This window comes from Mixophyes fleayi, chromosome 6, assembly GCF_038048845.1.
Source record: "Mixophyes fleayi isolate aMixFle1 chromosome 6, aMixFle1.hap1, whole genome shotgun sequence".
NCBI classification, from domain to species: domain Eukaryota; kingdom Metazoa; phylum Chordata; class Amphibia; order Anura; family Limnodynastidae; genus Mixophyes; species Mixophyes fleayi.
The window spans coordinates 161,487,601-161,510,208 of record NC_134407.1 but is presented as its reverse complement, the minus strand read 5'-3'; the positions used below and the strand labels follow the sequence as shown (position 1 = coordinate 161,510,208).

Below are 22,608 nucleotides of genomic sequence, written 5' to 3'. Positions count from 1 at the left end.
TACAATTACATCACTTATCCAAGAAACAGGTGGAGCACTAAATTTGGTTATTTTAAGCCCAAAAACATTGATTTTTAATCAAAATAGCAAAACAAAACCAAACAAAATCAACACCAAACATGCAATGACGGTTTGGCAAAACCAAACCCAAAACACAACGGTAATCCAGATCCAAAACCAAAACCAAACACGGGGTCAGTGAGCATCTCTATCTGTAACCAATACCCGCACACCCAGTTTACAGCATGGGGCTAAAAAGTTTTGTCAGAAATAGAGGAGCGTTTAGGGATTATAAGTGTCCCACCCAAGGGTTGAAACAAGGGGGGATATGTCCCAGGTCTCCTGCCTTGTATATGTTGGCAGCAGGGAGATTGTTTAGTTCTGTGGAGAAAAGTTTCCCAGAGTATCTTTCACAGCAGACTAATTAAGAGTTGCACCTGTGTGAGGTCTGTAAAATGTTGCTGCCCTGATCACTCTGTCTCTCGGACCTGGGGAGGAGGTTGGCTGCCTCCTGAGAGAACCTGCTAAGGGTGAGCAAATAACCTTTGTTTGGCATTTGAGACTGGGACACAAGGTCTCAGACTTGAGAGAGGGCCTCTAAGGAATGGTTAGTTAGTGCCGGACAGGGGAGGCTTTTTGTTTATGTCTTGTTTATTTGCTCATGTTCAATAAAACTGGCTGATGTCAGTTGTACCAGAAATCCTGCATTGTCATGATTTATTTCTGCTGATAACAAAGCAATCTACCCCAGGTGATGGTACCTATTCCCCCATATATATATATATATATATATATATATATATATATATATATATATATATATAGAGTGAGAGAGAGAGAGAGAGATAATCAGGCAGATTTTATTGACTTTCATTCACTAAATTTTTTTTTGCAGTTGCTGCATTATGCGATTGTTGCTTCCAGCTCCTTCATGCGATATTGTCTCACTTGCTAATTATAATTTAGCACTGGAACCTGCTAAAGTACAGGACAGCTGCTTCTGCCTTTCTGCTATCTTTAATTTTCTTGTCTCAAGAGAGTGATGAGTGCTTCTCAAATTGGAAAAATAGTGTAGGTATGATCAAGAAAAGTGATTGTCAGGACATTCTGAGTGCTCATCACAATGGTGTATTTTCAGCCAGAGATACAGGTCAAATGTTTCACAGTTTATAGTTCACCCCACAACAGCTTCAAAGGAAGGGTCATGTTTCTACTTGTTTCTACTGATCAGTGCACAAGTACCCTTAGTTTATTTAGTATTTTTCATTTGGTGTCGGGGTGCTATAAAAGTTGAGTATTGGATGTCTGATCTTCATTTTCTGTAGACCTTGCAACTCCATAATACTGTATACTGGACGTCAGCATGAATTAGAAGAAGTGGAGATGGTGGCCCTTAATTTGGCTACTGTAACTCTTCCGGCTTTGTCATTCTTTGTACCAAAAGCATGTCTGTTAAAGTGGAAGAACCCTGAGCTTCCCACCCTTGTATGTATGTATGTATGTATATATATATATATATATATATATATATATATATATATATATATATATATATTATTATTATTATATATTTTTTTTAAATTCTTTAAAAACAGTAAACTCAACTATACCGTTACCTTTCTTATTGCCACAGAGACACTTGGGTCAATGACTACTGTGTCTACTATTAGAATGTATGGTATGAGGAAATGTCCTTGTTTTGTAAATACGTGTATTGTTTTATTACAGAACTTTTAATCTATCAAATCCTGTTATACATTATAGGATTGTAATGTTTATTGCTAATTGTGATTATTACATTGTAATAGTCTCTCAAAGAGATCTTAGTGTTCTTAAATGTATGCATTTGTTACTGAATTATAGTGAAAACATATGAGTAGGGCAGATACTTGAGGTCAATTCTGTGCTTGACACATCAAGAAGCATTGTCTTTTGTTGTTTTATAAAATATTGCAAAAAAATATCTGACAAAAAATGATATAGTGACAAAGGGAGGTATTTGCCAAAGGCGCCTAAAAGAGGAGACAGGTATTTAGCCGGCAGTCTGCAGAGAAAGGTTGCAAACAGAGTTACACATTTATGCAGCAGTTCACCTACGTTAAAGAGATACAGGTGGAGGACATGTGTATGACAAAATAATAGTAAAGAGTCTGATTTAACTTACATGTTTTGAAATGGCTTAAAAGACATCTATTTCACAGCAAGTAGCAGGCTGCCAGGGTATGTCTGCAATCAAAACAGAACACCTCCAACAAACTCCCTTTTAAAGTCAAGGTGGGAGTGTCATTTGTCCATCAAGTTAGGGCTGTGGAAGGAGTATAAACTATTTAAACCTGTCTGTTTCATTGCTCAGTTGTGACCGATGCCTGGTAGTGGCCGGTGGCTAGGGAGCTGGGCTCTGTCTATCTAGTGTTAAGGTCACAAGAGAGAGTGTGGAACTCTATTCTGTCAATTTACTTTACTATCCTGGCAATAAAAGCAGAGTAAAAAGCAGGAAGGTGTTTGTGTGTTCATCAACTGAAGTGTGCCCGTGTCACTTTATATATATTTATTCATGCCTTATCTTTTTGTTCTCTGTTGGTAGCAACTCATATATTTTCACCATAATTTGATTACAGTAAATACATACATTATAAATGCTTTACATAAAATTATTATTTCCTTCATTGCTCTTTAGCCCTCTTTTCCCCTTCCCAGGGTACTGAGAACCTTCAGTCTACCAGTCTTACCATAAAAGATGTATTTATTGTGGTCCCTTAAGACTCCATAGCTGTCTGTTCATATTTTACAATGTTACCACATCCCATACAGAGAATGAATTCTTTTATATAAATTTTGGCTGATCCTATGTTTTCTTTCAACTCATGGGTGGAGACTATAAACAAAAGCGTTCTCTATTAATAAGCTGTGTAAGGTTATAGACAGTGAATGACAGCTCATATGCCTGGATAGATCTATCGGCCAAGGCCACGTTCCATGCTGGACCAGGAGGAACACATTTGCTGCTGTGCATAATGCACCCTTTATATTTAAAAAAGTCTAGAGTTGGATTTCCGTATCAGCAAGAGACGAGCCATTTCAAAAGATTTACTTTAGAGTGCCAATTTTTCTGAATACCTCTTGTGCACAATTTTCATATATCTTAATATTTTACAGTAAGGGGTTATTTTTTATACTATATTCTTAGTAGGCCTACTGCTTATAATACTTTAATAAAAGTTTGTGGCAAAGAAATAAAAATAGCATTCATTTTACCATTCACTACTCTGTTATATTAAATTATTACTTGGTTTACTTACAGTACCTTTTTATTTTAAATGTTGAAGGAATATTCTGTGATAGGTCGATGCTTTTTGGCACTGTGTATGGTGGGGTGCAGGGGTGATGTTGAGTATATTGTGCGCACAGAAGCTGCAAGTACTGTTCACACACAGTGGATGTCATTTACGACCTTGCCAAACTGCATTCGCAGAGGATTTTTTTTTTATAGTGTCTGAAGAGAGGAGATCGGCAGATTGAAAGCATTCCTTTGTTTAAATGCAGGATAGGCAGAGCAAAAATTACATTTGCTTTTTGCATTGCAAAATTATTTACATGATATAATGAGGTGATCAGTGTGCAATTATTATGGGTGCACAGCCATTTATTCTTCACACAAATACTTCAATTGAACAGAGTTGGTGGAGATGGTGGTATCATCCTATATTTTAATGGGGCACATTTTGCACCATCTAATTGCATTTCAATGGAGAAGCAGATTTCTGGGTGGAAAACAGAAAAGTTGAAATTAATGAATGGGGCGGCACTAAAATGTGGAGGTTGAACGCTTACACTTATGTGCAGTGCACATCTTCAGATTTTTCTGCCTCCCTATATAGCAAGGCGCACATCTCTTTGGGGAGGCATTCCAAAGCCTGGATATTTGCCATAATTTCATAGAGTACCTTCAACATAGAGCCTTTCCAGCTACTATTTTTAGTAGCAGAAGGTGGGTCACTATGATTTATGGCAATTATCCCTTGAGGAATTCCCCGTGAGGAAGAACAGCGATGGAAGTGGGGGTGTACACGGCCATATCGCCAATTCTCCTACTCCCTTTATTGTAAAGCTATAGAATTCCATTCACTTACATTCCCATTACATTTTTCATACCGCCACATCTAAATTTCCATACTGCCCCTTTTACATTTCCACTTCAAAGAAACACATAGGGTCTACTAAGGAACTGTTATCTGCATATCTGGATTCAAGTCTACACCTGGAAAGTACTCAAACAATTTGGACTTTACATCAGTACTTCAGATAAGCCTATTATATTTTAACTTATGTACATGCACTTTTTATTGTCTTTTAAATATTACTAATTTCACTACTCTATAAGCTGCTGTTTCTGCTTTGTATCTACTGAGCTGCTGACCGTTAAAAGGGATCTATACTGGACGTCTACAGACACAGATGTCATACAGATAAACTCTTATATGTTACTATTATATTTCTTGTGGAGACGTGCCAATCTGCCTTTGCCATTTTTTCGGGTTATAGTTTGCTGGCACTTTATTCACAGACCTATAATCTAGTTTCTCACTCTGTGTGAAAATCTGTTAATATTTAAATTTATAGCGCCAGCATACTCTGCGGCACAATACAATTCTGAACAAACACAGTACTAAAGCAAGACTGGATACTAACAAAGAGGTACTGGCAGAAAACCAAACCTATCTGCACAGTCCTATCTATATGTGTTAAAACAGACCTGGGGGTAAATATGTCAAGTTCCAATTTGTGGAAGTCATCGGGAATCGGCAACTTTGCAGTGGAAATTTAAAGCGGCGATGGCTTGTAAATGCAAACTTGCCTTTTCATATTGTGAAATAAACAAGATATATAGCACTGTACATGGTCAGCTCACCCATGAGTCTAAATTATGTACAAGTAGACTTTTTTTTATCACAGCTACTGAATGCAGTACATGGCTGCACAGTGTTCCAGCGATGGTCCCAGTCTGTATATTTCACTAGACGTAGTTCCACTTGTCACTAGACGTAGTTCCACTTGTCACTAGACGTAGTTCCACTTGTCACTAGACATATGCATTTCTAACAAAAACTGACCAACTGTACAATGCAAAGTTCTTATGCTGTATGCTGGATTTAATTATTAGTATTTGTTTTTATTATATAGACATTAAAATGATACCACAAGAATAAAGTGAATAACATTATTTTAGCAGTACTTATTCTGGTGCTGATTAACAGTTAGGAGCTGTTCCAGCAACTTGAAAATTCAATTTATTCTGTAGGGAAGGGGGTTGTAAAATGTGAAATCTGATTTAAAGTAAAGTGAAAGGAGTGTGGCATAGCCCAGCTCTGAATGCACTGTCAGAATAGAGCTGACCAGTATGTGTATATGTAGTATTTGCCCTGTAAGCAAAACCAGATTGCATTTGCACCCCTTGCAGTGCAACATTGCTGGCTCAGCTGCAAATTCTTCAAATGGGCAAAAATTTGCACCTTAACTCTAAATCAGCCCCTCTATGTTTTTTCAGTTGCTGGTAACTGTTTTAACGGTGCATTACCACTAAACATTACATTTCACTAACTTTTTCCCTACCATAGACGGAGGTTCGGTGCAGGCTGGGCCAGAAACCCAAAGACCATTTTGGGCCGGTGCAGGGACTGGCCCAAGTCTCTAGTACTTGGTGACTGCCCCTTCTCCGGGATCAGCTACCTTCCATCATTGGCAGCGGAACTTATGATCCATCTCCCCTCTCTCCCTCCCTCATTTGTGGGGTGTTGGGTGGAGCAATTTAATTCACTGGTGGGGCTATTTAATTTAATAGTTGTGTTTATTAATTTAAGATGGGGTGATTGGACCTTTAATTTAATGCTGTGGTGGTTTCGGAGCTATTAATTGAATGTGGGATTGTTTGGGGAAATGAGGTCTATTTATTAAATGTGAATATTAATTAATGGCAGTAATGATTGCAGGAAATAGGTATATTTATTAAACTTAAATGATATTCAGTTATTGCCGGAGTAGGGGGGGAGGGTCTCTATTGTAATTTGGGTTGGAGATAGGCTATTAATTTAATGGTGGACTGAGGGTCTGAGCTAATTATTTAATGATGGGTGTTATTAATTTATTTATGGGGTGATGGTGGGGCTATTTAATTTAATGGTGAGGCCTATTCATTTTAGGTGAGGTGACGGAACCTTTAATTTAATGCTGGGGTGGTTTGGGGCTATCAATTGAATATGGGGCTGAGTTTGGAGAGGAGGGCTATTTATTAAATGTGAATATGAATTATTAAATGTCGGAGATGGTTGTAGGAAATGGTTATATTCATTAAACACGAACGCTATTTAATTTTTTGCTGGGGCTGTTTGGAGGAAGGGAAATATGTTTATTTATTAAGTTTGGAATACTATTAATTTAATGTTGGGGCTGGTTGGAGGGAAATAGATCTACATTAGAGGAAGGCCTAAGTTTAAATGTGGGTGTTATTTATTTAACACCGGGTCTGGAGTTTTCTAATTTCATGTACCCATTTTTTTTTTTCAAATAGGGCATCCAACATTCCAGGATCCAGACAAGCAGCAACTGATAAAAAGACACCAGCAGCCACAAGTGGTGAAAGTGAGAAGAACAGGTAGGAGAGAGCAGGACAGTCTTACAACTGTCCTGGATCTGTTGGGCAGTCCCGAATTTGGATGACTGTCTCACTTAGTTAGAATTTGGTGCAACTGCAAGGACATCTGGGAGGTATGTCCCACTTCACACTGTACTGCTTGTGAAGGCAGAGCTGCATGCACCTAACAGTAGTGCACATAGTTTTGCATGAGTATTTGTCTAAAATTTATCTAAAATGATACCCATATTACACCAGAGGGGCACCCTGGACTTAAGTGACCTGGGCCCCCCAGAGCCTTAATCCAGTTCTGGGCCAAGGTGTTAGATTGACACCCAGTGCTCTGCTCAAGCACTTTAAAGAAAAGGGCTTCTTGAACACGCCTCTGTACTCAGTACTGTAATAGAACAATATATTATAATCTATTGCTATAATATGATATAAATATATACCCCATTATAATCAGCCAGGTATGTAAGGAAAAGGGTATTAAAACCACCCTTTAAGTATGGACTGCTACTTATGGGCCAGTGCTGTGTGCTTGCCCCAGGCTAAAGCCTGCCAGCCAGCCACCTTTTTTCCAAGGCACTGTTGGTTCTGTAATACAGAACCAGCAAATCAATGTAAGACTTCACTGCACATGCCCAGGAAAAGTAGAGGGGGGGCACGAGAGGGTAAAACAGCATTGCAGGTCATCTTCAACTCCACGACCCACAGAAGCTGCACCCCCTTGAGTGGCAGTGATACCGCCAGTGCCGCAATTCTCATTAATGTCTATACTATTAACAGGTAACATTATTTATACAGTTTGTTTTTTTGTGTGCATTCTTTAGTGAGTTTATAGCCTACATAGGTTTTATTTACAATAAAATAATAAAGTGTTCTACTGTTTTATGTTGTTATATGTATATATTGGTTTCAATAGTTTTATACCATTTGATAGACTTTGGGAATTGAAACCATTATTATCTATAATATTCATTATTATATATATTGTAAAATTGGCTGAATAGCTATCTATTAATATATAAAATGGACAAAATACTGCATTTCATTCAAAATGGTTTAAATCTTTATTAACCAGCTTGGAATTCAATTACAACAAATCAAGTTATTATAACTAGACTGTTACTACGTCATTGAATGTTTTCATACTATTATTTTTTGCGATTGTACAAAGCCACAATAAAAATATTTTAAGAAAACAAAATCCTACCATGAATTCTGATCCATTTGAGCATATGGATAACATTTTTTTCTTATCCCTGCTCAGTAGCTCCCACTATTGGATTATCATTTGTGGAGATGAAATGGTCTTTGGGGCTAATTTACTAACCAAATGCAAAAGTGCAAGTGTGTAGAAACCAGTTGCAACTTATCAACAATTAGTTTTGATCAAGTTTGTACAAGTTAGATAATGAAAGCAAGTATCTGGTTGCTATAGGTTTTTGCACATTTGCACTAATGCTACTAAATAAATCATAAAGTTTATAATGAAAAAACCCCAAAAACAGACAAACAATAGGCTCTCATGTTTTTATGATCATATACCAATGACAATGAATAGGCTATATTTTCAAATCTCACCAGCACTTTGTACATCGAATTTATGTAGAAGTTATTGTGTGGAGAACCTTTGATCCAGGGTTCTTTAAGAGATGACTTCATGTAAAATTAAATTTTTAAAAAATATTTGATTTTCCTCAAAATCTAAGAATCCTGGTTCCATGCTGGCGGCAGTGCTGTTCTGGATAGCTTACCCCTGTCCAGTCTTTGACCAAAGTTAGATAAGTGGCTCTACCACAATGCTGTTTGATTTTGAAATGGTTGACAGTAGAAAGTGTTGGCAGCGCTGGCCGGCATGGAACCCCCCAAAGATCTGCTTGTTGGGGAAAGAAGTGATGTCGGGTACAAATCACATTTTAGCTGAAATTAACTTTTAAAGTGGATCTCCAACTTTTGGACAACCCCTATGACTTTGGACCACCACATAGAGGACCCTCTGTCTCACTATTGACCACCATGATTACTGGAATTCCGACATGCATTTCAGGCATCCGAAAGCCAGAATTGCTTATCAGTACTGGCCATCCCAAACCATCCAAAGCTCTTCAAAGTAGGATGGGGGTTACAGAATATGTAGCTCCCAATTTATTTGGTTGCGGCTTCTTTCCTATTAAAAGCCACAATTATATTCCGTAGGGGAGTACGAATCTTGTGATCAGTTTTTCAGCTCGGGCTGTCAGTGCAGGTAACAGTGGGAGTCGATGGGAGGAAGTGGTGATATTCATCCGTGGTTGCTAAATAACAGAGATCCTGCAGAGGTAGACAATCTCTGCTAAGCAAAGTAGATAAGGTAGAAAACAGGATGCAGAAATTGCTATTTTCTTTTATATAGAGGGCATAAGAGGGTGCTTGGAAATCAAAAAGGATAATGAATTTGGAAAATATATTCTGAATCCTTAGAATCATTGCCAAAGTAAAAGCAATAGAATGTCTATGCTAAAAATGAATTAAAAAATATACTGTTATAATATATTGTATCTTTTTTTGTTTAATTTTATTAAAAAGAAAAACATTTAAATAAAAATTCGTTCTAACATTCTAGAGTCTAGAACTCTAACATGGATTCCAATTTCTAGGTAAAAACAGTAAATAATAATTAAAATAATAATAAACAACAATCTATTCACATTTATTTATAATATAGATAGTTTTACAACTCTGCAAGGCATGTCGGTGTATGCCTCTGTAAAAGGATTACAAAATAATACCACATGACATAAAAAGCCACATAGATCACTTCAAAGCTTATTTCGGTTTTCCATTGGAGTTCTTCATTTTTTAGCAGCCAGCTGGTTTTCCAGGGATTCAAGTCTTGTGGTCAGCTGAGCTAGTAAATATTGTTAAGGAATATTCATGGGATAATGTACTGTAAATTAAAAGGATGTTGAGAGGCGAAAAGAACTTCTGTGACCATGAAAAGATGTAATAATAATTAATAATAATGATTTGGTTATATAGCACCTTTCTCCAAATAAGACTCAAAGCACATTAGATTGTTGTGGAGGGTGAGGCAGCCATCTTGGGCACGCTCAGCTGCTTTTCTATGTATCACATCAGTTGCTATCCCATTGGAGCTTACAGTCTAAATTCCTAAACACACACAACACACTCACAGACAGGGCTCTGGTGGAAATCAATGCTAACCACTGTGCCACCGTGCTGCCCATTATAACGCTGCAGGTTGACGACTTGAATTCAGTTCATGGAACCCTGCAGCATATATCATGTGATCACCGACAATACATATCAGCTGCCTAGCAACCAGCTGCACCCGGTATGGCACCACGTTAAAAATTAATATCCTACCGAGATTTTTATGTATTTTTAAAGTCCTTCCTATTAACATCCCAACAAGTTTACTTATGAGCCTCCAACAGCAGATTTCAATGATCATCTGTTTGAATGCAAATGTGTATTCTCCAAAGACCAGCGAGAGAGGTTGAGCTGGGAGCACCCTATATAAAGCTTTATAGCATGGCTGCCCACCTGGCACAATATGTACTATGACATGCTCCACCTTAAATTAGAGAGTGGATGGAGATTGAATCAGAGGTGATCAATTATTTCCATTTCCACTTTATCATGGGTTTCTTCCCATAACAGTGCACCATGTTGTTTCCAATTAAAGCATTCTCTCTGCACAATTTCGATATCTGTACGTTTAACTTGCTTTTAGCAAATCTAATGATGTGCCCACTGTGGAACAATTCAGCCTTTCCCCCGAGACAGGAACACCAAGCATTGTCTTTCTGGATTAGTCGGGAAATACAATTCTTATCTGACCTTGCCCCTAGCGCCCACACAACTAAACAAATTTATCCTAATATCTACACTTTGTGCTGGAAACTCTGTGGATGAGAGGGCACATTGTCCCATACATGGTGATATTGTCAGACACTAACACCCTTATGGAAAGAGGCCCATTTATATACAGAATCACCAAATTACACATGCCTGACTTATTCCCTAAACCTGAGCAAAAACTGACCAAGCATCTCTTGAATGCCAAATAGCAATCTGTTGTAAAAAGCCAGATCTGACTTTGATTTCTTAACTAGAATATGGCTTGTGCCTAAATACTACATGCAATATGAACAACTCCCCAGGCAATACGTCTTAGTATGGGCACCATGGCTTTTGCACTTTGGGGATGTACCAGAGACTGGGTGACTCCTCTCCCCTCCATACACCTCTCACACTGTCCCTCTCATTCCCCTTTCTTCCCATCAAGCCCTTATATTGTGCACTCTAACTAACTTGGTCCTCCACTGGATGTATTTATTTAGCTGAGAATTATCATATTAAATTAGTAATAAGTCAATCAATACACAACTGATATTGCTGTGCTGTAATTGAACTTTTGCTACACCTACCAGTCTGCCTTTTTCTCTTCTGTACCCTCATAGGGCAGACTAGGATATTAAGAAATCTCTCAATAAAAAGAGATTTAATAAAAATAAACAGGCTAATTATTACACTTATTTTAGAAGAGGCTGGTCAAATTTTCTTTTTTTGTAATCTGTATTATATACAGTAATTGTTTTACATTTATGGTGGATCTCTTTACTAGGGTGTTATTGCATATTTTGCATACGGTCTAATCAGCTGTTTATTTTATTAATCCATGGAATTTTAATGACTCTCACACACTTACCTTGGTCTTCCTATCGGTAGCCTAATATTAATAAAATGTTAATATGCACTGCCATTTAAATAAAATAATGATATTGTTTCCTACATTCTTCCTTTGTGGTTGTACACATTGAACACCGTGAACAATATACTACCAGTACATAGAAAGGATATGTTTTTCTGCCAGATTCCCCAGTGTTGTTAAGGTGTTCGTCTGGAAACTAACAAGATGCTCACAGTCACAAGGGTTCTGAATCTCCGTCACACCTATTATCTCTTCTGCAAATACAAAATATGATAGTTTCAGATTTTATATCAGTGTCTGTTTTATTCAAATATGTGTGAAAATGTAGAAAAATAATACAAATAAATCAATATAGTGTAAAATAAAAATGTGTTGGTTTGATAAGAGGACACAAACTTTGTGTATTTGTATTGCAAGGTATTATAACAAAGCATTCCCTAGTCACTGACCATCTCTCTTTCTATGTCTTCTGACCTATCCCTAGTGTGGCTACATTTTCTGAACAAATACTGGCCTCCATATTTGTGCTATGCTTCTGCCCTATTAATAACTGGCATGCCAAATCACATTTTTACTGGAAAGGACAGTTAAATGGCCACAAACCTGCAAATGTCTCTGTAAAACTTGTATCACTTCTTCCTACCAAGAAACTCTAATCCTTACTGTCTTTAGTAGCAGCATTTCAATAAAAGTTTGCATACACTCACTACAGCAGGGGTCAGGGAACTTTGTTACCTTTTACCACCAAATATATTTAGATACGCCATCGTTACCCCCTTGATTTGAAAGGAAGGAAATCATATATTAACTGGAATTCAAAATTTTATTGAATCTATTCACAATTTCTTTGAAAGCTTCAACTTCAAAACTTCAGGTTTTGGAGAAATGATGTTGCTTCATTTTTGATATGAGAGCATCAATGTTGGGACACTTTGATGTCAGAGCATTTTGGATACAGTCTTTAGAATCCAAACGGTTTCTCTGCTTTGTTTTTATGTTCGTTAGAGTGAAAAATTCTTATTCGCAAAGGTAGGTTGCTGCAAAAGGCAGCAACTTTTTGACTGTCTCCTCATGTGCAGATTTGAATGCCTTTGCAGGTGTTGACATCCAAAAATATGACAGATCTGCTTTGTTTTCTAATGCAATATGTGCTTCATTATTGCATCGAAGCTCAAGAAGTGCCTCTGCCAACCCTTGAGGCTCTTCTGGTACAACAGCAATTTCACATTTAAAGGAGTCTACAATCCAACTGATAGCAAGTGAATAGGCAGCATTACCCAAAAGAATTTCATTTTTACCCAATTTGGGGTAATTTACCCCTGGTCCCTGACCACTGCTTTACAGGTACATGCACTATATACAGCACGACTGTTAATGCAACATACCTGGACAAATGTTAAGTTTTAAATCTTCTGCGATTAGATTAATTGTGGTAAAATCTGCTGTGTAGAAAGAGTGTTTGTTTACGGGGTCTGATGCAATTTCATTGAGTTCATCTTCAACTGCTTTCCCAACGCCCACAGCGTACATAGTAATACCTGCAATGCAAAGAATAAGGGAGAGTGAGTAACTAGCAACAGTCATCTGGCTCTTTGCCAGTGTGAAATGTAGCAACTCCCTGTGATTCCGGTCTGATGGGTGTAAGTCTCTGTAACATTTGCAGAAAACAAAAAATAATACAAGTCTCCTGTGCTGCTTGTATGCCACATATTACAGACATGCCCTTTGGTTGTGCGTAACACTGCATTTGAAGTGTCATATCTCTCTTCTGCTGTGTAAAGGTATTTAATGTATCTTTACCTCCATAAATGATTATTCATTTTGTTCTGCATTTTCCACTAAAGCTTCATGATCTGGGGTGAGGCATCCTCTAGGCAATGACAGGGTGAGAGGAGGTCAGCGGACCCTCTGGAGTGCCTGAACGAGCGGCAGGCAAGCGCATGATGCCTAGAGACCCTCAGCAGTTCCTGAACGCTGGATCCTAGGTAATTAATCATTGGGGACCAGGGTGCTAAAGGATACTCAGTTTTGAGGGAATTACCACTTAAATTTGTATCCTACCTGAATAACAAAAATTACCATATCTAAGACTGTTATAATAGTATATCGCTTGTCGGGTTTCATTTTATACTTTGATATTTACAGTTCCGTTATCCACCTTCTACCCCCATCTATTATCATTACATGGATTTTATATTTTGTAAAATAAAGGCCTTTTACAATTTGCATTGATTGAGTACTGAATGGCACTTACGTTTCTGTTAATATATATATATTTTTTTCACTTTAACAGAGTAATAGAAGTGCTGCTCCTTTATAAGCAGAGCCAAACAAACAGCAAAACACAAGTAATATCATTCAACTAACAAATTTACAAGTACTGGAATATATCTATCTTAAAATATAGTTTCCAAGTCAGTATTATAGCACCACAGTCAAAGGATATATAAAGCCAGTTTATAAGGTTTCTACACTAAGGTTTGTTATTTTTCAATAACTGTTCAGCATATTACTCCTGATATATTGTTGCCCAGAATATTATTTCTGCATTATTCTACATGGGATTCCAATCACACTTAAAAGTATCCTTTCAAACAGATGTGGTTTTCAAAATAAATATAATTTAATGTGTACAGTAAATTGGAGCATAGTTCCTAGATATTTCTCTTTAGTCTGTTTGTAGTACTTAATGTATAATATTAAAAGTTACATGGCTCGGGCTGTCACCCAGTCCCTGCCAGTTATATATAATTTCACCTATTCTGGCCTATTTTGGTCTTTACTTTGATTGTGTACAATATGTGATGGTACATTATAAATAAAGTTATTAAAAACAATTACATTAGCACCTAAGTAAATATTTTGGTAAAGAAGCCCCTCCCCTAGCTTGACCCTTGAAGGTTACTCTATGTGACTATGTTAACCAGGGATCCTCTGTTTCTCTCAAAGCCCTGGCTGAAAAAAGGGGGATAAGAGATGAAAGTCAGGACCAATCACAAGCTGCTATCAAGGATTGGACCTCCCACTCTCACCCCTCTCAGTGGCCAAAGCTTTTACACAGGTTATGGATAACCCGGATGACCTCTGATATCTGTATTAATTTACAGTAGAGAGTATGTAATTTATTAGGATATATATGTTTTAAAAAAGAAAATGTAAGTGTTGACATCAGAACCCATGGATTATAAGCAATGGTATCAGAACTCCCCATTACACAGATACTATTTACATTGATTTATGCATACATTAACAACAGCGGTGTATTATACAAGTGTTGCATATTTTAATGCTTTGTGTTTTTGTAGCTGTTTAAAATTAAGTTTCATGACCATTTATACTACAAAAATCTTCAGAGGTTCACACAAATGTCCATAAATTTATGAAAAAGTATATCTCATTATAATAAATGATAAATGCCCCACTTTGGCCATTTCAAAAATTTTGTGGCATGGAAAAGTTGGATTGTTTTATAAAGGACCCGAACATTTCTGGCTCAAATTGTTTGAATTTTCTTACCAGCTTCCTTGGCCTTTTTAGCCCATTCTGAGATATCATCTTGAGAGCGACCATCAGTGAAAACCAAACCAATTTTGGGAACATTTGGTCTGGCACCTTCCTGTTGAGAGAAGCTGAGTTCCGCCATATGTTTCAATGCCAGTCCTGTCATAGTGCCTTTCTCCATGTATTCAACATTCTTCACAGCATTTTTGATATCTTTTGCAGTCTTAAACTGATTTAGGGAAAACTCTGTGCGCACGCGGCTGGAATACTGAACTAGACCAACGTGTGTGCCGTGGGCAGAGATATCCAGGGTGTCCACAATCTTTATCACAAATTGCTTCACAAGCTCAAAATTCTGGGGTCTGACACTTTTGGAGCCGTCAATGACGAACACTAAGTCACTGTAACCAGTGGAACATTCTAGGATATAGAAATACACAGCATCATTTTATTCACAGGGCAAATAGAAGATGGGCCAAATAAAAGACATGTTAAGATCAATTTCACACATCTATATTTTAGTCTGCAATGTTTTTAGATTCTATCAAGATTTATATTGGCATTTATATAAATATTTGTATTCTGCCTTAATAATTGCCAATCTTTAAACAGCCCCTCCTCTTTACCTACTGACTTTACCTCCGTCTAGCACTTTATTGGTGTCCCAAGACTGGTCTGGGACCTGACCCTGACCTTAATATGGCTTAACTGCAATGTTTGACAATTGGTAGAGGAGAAGATCTGTCAGTACAGCTAGAGGACTGGGCAGGAGATTTAAAATACCAAGACTAGAGGGTGTGTCCATGTGACCTGATTGGACAGGAGGTTCAGCCACCCAATTAAGTTGCAAATTCACTCCATAAGTCTTGTCCAGACAGACTGCATCCCTGGTGTTGGTTCAGTTTGCTAACACTAACAGCTCTCTCCTTATTGTTGTCAAATGTGAGATTCTGGTGGCTTAGTTTAGGTAACAGTGTGGGTAACGTATGGGGCATCTAATTGACTTCTTTTCAAGAGGGGTAGTTTGTTATATTGACTAATGAGCTCGAGAAAGGCATAATTTGAACTATAATCAGATGTTTGCGAAAAGTTTATTTGATGATGTTTGGTACATTTCTGTAAACTAGGATGTCAGGAGAGTTTATTGAGCATGTGTCTGTATTTACTATCTCCTAGAGATTTGTAAATAGATTTAAGCATTATCTAAAAATATATTTTATTTATATCCAAATGAATGTAAACAGTAGTGAATAGGGTATATGTTTGTATAGACGTTTGTACAACCAGTAAGCATACATTGCATTTATTGGTATGTCAGGACCAAGAGTTGAATGAAATATTCTGAGACAGCAAGTTTTTGTTGTGAAAGAAAGGAAATTACTAAAAATAGTTTTTGGTGCAAAAGCCTAAATTAATGTTGTTTATCTAACTAATAGCTCTAATTTTGCTTACAAATTACAATGATTGTCTTTTTTCACAAAACTTACATGAAAATGTTGCACTGGTAATTTGCATAACGGAAAAGAAAAGCACAGTTTTAATTGTCATACACTTGGTCAGTACTATTATCTCATGAACTATGTATGATAGTGTCTCTGTATAATAATACACAGACAATAATAATAATAATAATAATAATAATACTCACTGTTGCAGGTTTTTCCATTTGCTTCAAGTTCTTGTCCTTCTGGGCAAATGCAGTGGTATGATCCAGGTGTACTGACACACTTAAATTCACATCCATGATCCACAACATTGCACACGTCATTAGCTGAAAGTATATTAAGGACAAGCATTGGAGATACAAAGTAATAAATAATATTTATAAACAAGTAACTATATAGGTGAGTATTTCAGTGGCAGAAAGAACAGTTTCTAAGCTTAAAAAATGTAAAAGAATCACGTACAGTAGCCATGTTACTGCGGAGACTGCACACAGGCGTTACCATGGTAACGGAAGATAGAGCAGATTCTGTTAAATTTCAAATTTCTATTGATTGCATAACTCAAAATGTGGGGTTCTGCATGTCAGTAAATGTGTTGGGCCTGATTCATTAAGGAAAGTAAGGCAAAAAAATTAGTTCCAATGCAAGGGGTGCAAATTAGTTTATTATTTTGCACATAAGTTAAAAATGGCTGTTTTTTCATGTAGCACACAAATACATGATAGCTTATTTGTACACTGAAATTTAAAGTTGATCTAGGATATGCTGTACCCCAACTATACATCTGCCATCACATTTTAAATTTACCTCCCCGCTCCAATGCAACATGATTTTGCCAACGTGCAAAGTTACTATTTTTTTTTGCTCTACTTAATGAATAAGGCCCATGGTGTCCAAGGGATGGGGACACCGCTATTCTCCTAGAAGGGAAGATGGTTTTATGTTCTTCTCCCAAAAATAGAGGAGCTAAAAAAAAAAAATTTAAGAGGACTAAATTATATTCCTTGCCCAAATATTACTCCATTATGATTTTTAGAATTTGCCTTTAAAATGAAAAAATAAATAAATCTGTGGTTAGTCCATTTTAGAGGTAACTAAACAGGAAATTCCATTCATGCAGACCATGCATATTAAAGATGAAATTTATAAACTGGAAAGATGAAAACAGACTCTAAAAAATCATTTGGCATTCTTTGGATTGGTGATTTTCTGTCCCCAGAGCAAGCTGTTCTGTTCATGGACTGTATAATTGTTTGTATCATATCCAGTTTAAAATTAAATATGAAACTTTGTTAATTACTTTTCCTGCCCAAAGGCTCACTTGGCTATAAAACTCACTAACAAAAATGACATAAGGCATTTATTATAACCATAAGGTTTCCTAAATCGAAAGTGATATAATGATAAAGGATGCAAATGTATGTGTAAATCTAGGAGGACTAATATATATCAACTTTAATCGTATCATCAACCTACAGGATGAATTTGGTGGCAGTGAGATTTCTAGTGACCTAAGATCATGATAGAGTACATTTAAGGGACTGATTTGGGTCACAGGAAATCTTATTGTGATTCTGCATAAACTTTAATGAGACATAAACACCCTTATTAAACTGCAATTTCTTTATACACAAGGCAATTATCTGCAGTGATTTATTTTGCTGGAGGAAGCAAAGAGAGATTTGGGAAACACGTTGCAACTTAGTGGAGGAGGAGTATTTTAATCTTTTATCATTTGATTTTTATTTAAAATTTTCATGTCCATTTACTTTTTAATTTGTTATTTCATTTTGTTCATTTAACTATGGTCTTATCAATGGTAACTTTGAGATTATTTTACTATTTAGATTTTTTTTTTACTAGAAATTAATGTTTTTTATGGATAATAAATTGATTTCCAGTAACAAATCTTTGGAGATAATTTATACCCTTTACCCTTTATTGGTATCTAAATTATGAGATTTGTTTATTGGTAACAAAATAATCTCTGCACCTTTTTTTGATGTCATAAAAAGCTAGACATTACCACAAAATGGGTCAGAAGTGTATATTCAGTTTGGATAAAGGGATTCCGTCAATTGTGGACAGAACAGGCCCCACACTGCATTTGCTACTATTTATTATGAATTATTTTTTCATCAAGCCAAAAACACTTGCAGAGCTGCTTAAGGTGAGTGTGACAAACATAAATGACATAAATGACAGCGTACCTTGCGTATTGGTGTCATTTATTGCTTTTTGGGGACTCTTTGGGGAAACCAGACTGATTAAAGACAGAATGGGTTGTGTACCAGTTAGATCATAGCCCGTATCCAGCTTCAATGTACCAACAACATACACCAGTGGACATTGATTTAATATTGCCCACGTTGATTTCACACATTTGAGGTGAGTGTAGTCATACCATAGAAATAATCTCTCTAACACCCAGTGTTCCTTTTTTCTCCTTTTTACTCTCAGTTGCAAATTAAAATTTATGGATTGAGAACTTTTATTGTGATAGGCAGCACGATGGCTTACTGGTTAGCACTTCTGCCTTACAGCACTGCGGTCATGAGTTCAATTCCCGACCATGGCCTTATCTGTGAGGAGTTTGTATGTTCTCCCCATGTTTGCATGGGTTTCCTATGGTGTCTGTGTGTTTGTGTGTGTGTTAGGGAATTTAGACTTTAAGCCCCAATGGTTCAGGGACTGATGTGAGTGAGTTCTCTGTACAGCGCTGCGGAATGAATTAGTGGCGCTATATAAATAAAAGGTGATGATGATGATGATGATGATGATCAACGAGTTTGACATCCCCTGGCATAGACCCTCTATGTACAAATGACTGCCCTGTCTGGGGACACCAGTAACTCATACACCATGTTGGATTCTACTCACCCAGACATGTCTTCCCATCAGTTTGAAGAGTGTAGCCCTCATTACAGCGACAATAATATCCATTCAGGATACCAACACACTTGTGCTGACAGCTGTGATTACCGTACGAGCAATAATCAATCACTACAATCCAGAACGTAGACATTAATAATACAGCATTATGAATTTTGGACCTATCTCAAACAAAAGCCAGACCCAAACCACAGTAGCACAATAATATCTTCATATTATTTGAGGTAATGGTAGACAACTGAATTATTTGACATTTCAGAAAGAAACCTTTGTAGATAAAGGTCAGGTAAATTGGGTTGTATTAGCGAAAATTAGAGCAACATGAAAGTTCATCTAGTTATTGTTTTAATAAACCCGACGTTGGTATCTAGTTCAGACAGATCTTTCATGCAGGATTGAAATAAAAGCTCTTTGTTGACTGTTAGGTTTTCTTTGGCCTCCTGAACAAGAAAGATCATTTTAAACAAGAAAAATGTTGTCTATAAAGACTCACTTGACTATAACATTCCTTTATTAATCAAAAGGTGCAGATAAAAGTGTTCCGACAATAATGAAACGTTTACTGTACATAGCTATGGAAATAGGATTTTGTTAAAGAATAAAATGTTGGCCTTAGGCGAGGTATTAAGATGTGTGTTTTTTCACTGGATGTATTCTGCTGATCAAACACAGGCCAATCCTTCCAGACAAGATTATTTTCCGATTTGGTCACAAATGTGTGTGGCCAAATATAAAGATCAGTACTTCAGCTATAGGCAGATGATGGCATACGTTATTGGTCATCCATTGCCCGGATTTAAGAAAATATTTGGATCAGATCATTCTTGAACTCGAAACAACTTTCAGATATTCGCCCCAACAGCTTTATATTTAATGTTAGAACATAATCACAAAACCACAGTTGCAGTGTTTCACGTCATCAGTGTTCCTTCTAAGAGGTGCATTCTGGGAAATACGAGACTGGCTGTTTTGCTGACCACACATAGTAAGAATTTGGTTAGTCACTTCAATCAAAGCATCTAAATTGACCAGCCATTCTACCATGGTTGGGCTCATCATATCTGATGAAAATGTGATCCATTTGGTAGGACCAGCTACCCTCACTGCTTGATGTATGGAACCATCTTTTGACCCATGCCAGATTTCTGCTGTCTGCCATAGTACCTGAACAGTCAGATCAGTACAGAAAAACTCAGAATAAAATCCTAACCCACAGTATGCTTTTATTTTAATATAGTGTATAAGTCAATACCTGTCACAGAATGCTCCTGTTCTTGTGACAGAAATGACTGTGCACATTATACACAACATACACATGAACTTACTTGTGCAAGTCTTTTTATCATTGTTTAGCTGGAAGCCTGTACGGCAGGCACAGGAATAAGAGCCAAGGGAGCTGACACAGAGTTGCTCACAGCCGTGATTTCCTTGAGCACACAGGTCTATCACTGAAAAACACATTTAATAATATTACAAACAGAAAGCTTTAGATTTTCTGATCCTACAGCATGTTTCCTTGATCAGGTTACAGTATGTATTGGACTTCATTTGTTCTCCCAGAAAGTGTAGGGCTAATGAAAGCCAGCAAACACTGAAAAATCATTGGTAATAACAGAAAACAGGTCACATGGATTTTCAAGAGGCTATATTAATGTATCTGTTTAAAGCAGTTACCATACTTGCCAACTCTCCCTGAATGTCAGGGAGACTCCCTGAAATAGGGGTGATCTCCCTCACTTCCTGAAGAGTCTGGCATTATCCCTGATGCTGAGCTAGTACAAGACGTGGTTGGATTTGCCATCTGTGGCATGATGACACAGTTCAGAAATTGTGTCCTATGTCCATGTATTGATGCCTATGGAGGTGGCCATTTTCATGGAGACTAAGATTTAATCAAAGACTGACAGGTAAGACAACATGACTTCAGTAATGGAGACAGAAATGTAAAAGACACTTCAGTCCCTTAGCTGCTTTTCTTTAATGCATAGTTGCCTACTCTCCTGGAATGTCCAGGAGACTCCCGAATTTCTGGGAAACCTCCCGAGAGAGAGCAGGGCAACCTCCTTAGTTCTCACCCCTGCAATAAATAAGTGGCGAGGGTGGGGCTTAATGACGCAAATATCGCATCATCTTAACCAAAAATGATGCGCTTCTTCAAGCCCCGTCCTCGCACGCCCACCTCCCCCGGGATCTCCCTGAAGCCAATGAGGAAAATTTGGCAACTATGAGTTAATCAGGCTTCAACAGTTAATCAGGTTGCAGATCTGGGGGTAAATGTATCAAGGGGCGATTTTGCAAATCCAGCGATTTTCGCGGGAGAGTTTAAACTTGCAGATGTATGAAGCTGAGATTTCATGTAAAATCACCAGAGGTGTGTTTCTGTCAAAATTGCTATTTCCAAAATCGATAGAGATCAAACTCCCGACTCCTTGCCACTCTAGCTATACAAGTCTCAAATGTATGAAACTGCGATTTAGCAAACTCTCATGAGTTTGCTTGAAAACACGCCAGATACAACACGCTGCTTTCTAGCAGCGTGTTCTGTAAACACCTCACTGTTACACTGTTCTGCTATACAGCCGGAGGTCTGGCAGCTCTCAAAACTGTAAAAAATAGGTCAAAGTTACAAAAAAAAAAAGCGTGGGGTCCCCCCTCTATTCACTATTAACCCTAGTGTTGCCAGACTACTGATGGTTCCGTGAAAATTGGGAAAAAAATTTGAGTGGGGTCCCCCCGATTTTCACGGAACCAGCAGTAGTCTGGCAGCACTAGTGTTAATAGTTAATAGAGGGGGGACCCCACGTTTTTTTTTTTTTACTTTGATCTATTTTTTACAGTTTTGACAGCTGCCGGACCTCCGGCTGTATGGACAGACAGTTTAATATTGATGGGTTTAGTAATCTCGCTGCTACAACACAGGAGAGTTAGCTAAACACGGGAGTGTTTTACATCATAGCAAAACGCCAGAGATGACCAGCGATTTTGAAGATCAGGGTAATAATCGCAGCTGGATAAATTTGAGAAATTTTGGACTAAAATCACGGGTTATCACCCACGATTTGCCGCGATTTTAACACGCTGAAAAAATGGGACCTTGATACATTTACCCCCTGGTCACCAAATAACAACATTGGTGTCCAATTTGCCAAATAATCAGCTCTGAAAACACTGCTGGCTGATGGTTTGACACATAACAATCATGAATGTCCATATGTGCAAACAGGAAAGATTACAAATCTGGTTGTATTTACGCACACAAACACTTATTTTAGCATAGTGTGATCACTTTAATTATCAGGAGCATCAGGCAATGCCTGTCCCAATGAACAAACCCGTTTACTTAATTTTATATACACATATATTAATACTATTATTCCCATTTTTTATATTCTATCACTTTTATTGAAGGTTTAGTAGTT

At 37.3% G+C, this 22,608-nt stretch overlaps 1 protein-coding gene and 1 long non-coding RNA gene across 3 annotated transcripts in view; one reads left to right on the top strand and one right to left on the bottom strand.

Annotated features, from left to right (window-relative positions):
- Positions 1-7,748: 7,748 nt before the first annotated feature.
- The window catches only part of MATN4 (matrilin 4), a 63,202-nt gene continuing 48,342 nt past the window's right edge, over positions 7,749-22,608 (bottom strand). Inside the window, exons 7-13 of the mRNA XM_075176949.1 lie at positions 20,515-20,637; positions 19,178-19,300; positions 16,501-16,623; positions 14,868-15,272; positions 12,737-12,889; positions 11,503-11,605; positions 7,749-9,526 (exon numbers count right to left, since the gene is read on the bottom strand). Of these exons, the coding sequence (XP_075033050.1) occupies positions 9,466-9,526; positions 11,503-11,605; positions 12,737-12,889; positions 14,868-15,272; positions 16,501-16,623; positions 19,178-19,300; positions 20,515-20,637 (1,091 nt within the window). The 3' untranslated portion in view covers positions 7,749-9,465. The remainder of the gene's footprint in view (positions 9,527-11,502; positions 11,606-12,736; positions 12,890-14,867; positions 15,273-16,500; positions 16,624-19,177; positions 19,301-20,514; positions 20,638-22,608) is intronic.
- Positions 12,908-15,932, top strand: LOC142094619 (uncharacterized). 2 transcript variants are annotated; one of them, XR_012677686.1, is made up of 3 exons: positions 12,908-12,991; positions 13,196-13,336; positions 14,301-15,932. It is a non-coding gene; the product is annotated as an uncharacterized LOC142094619 (long non-coding RNA). The 2 variants fall into 2 exon arrangements; XR_012677685.1 differs by lacking the exon at positions 12,908-12,991 and adding an exon at positions 13,056-13,105.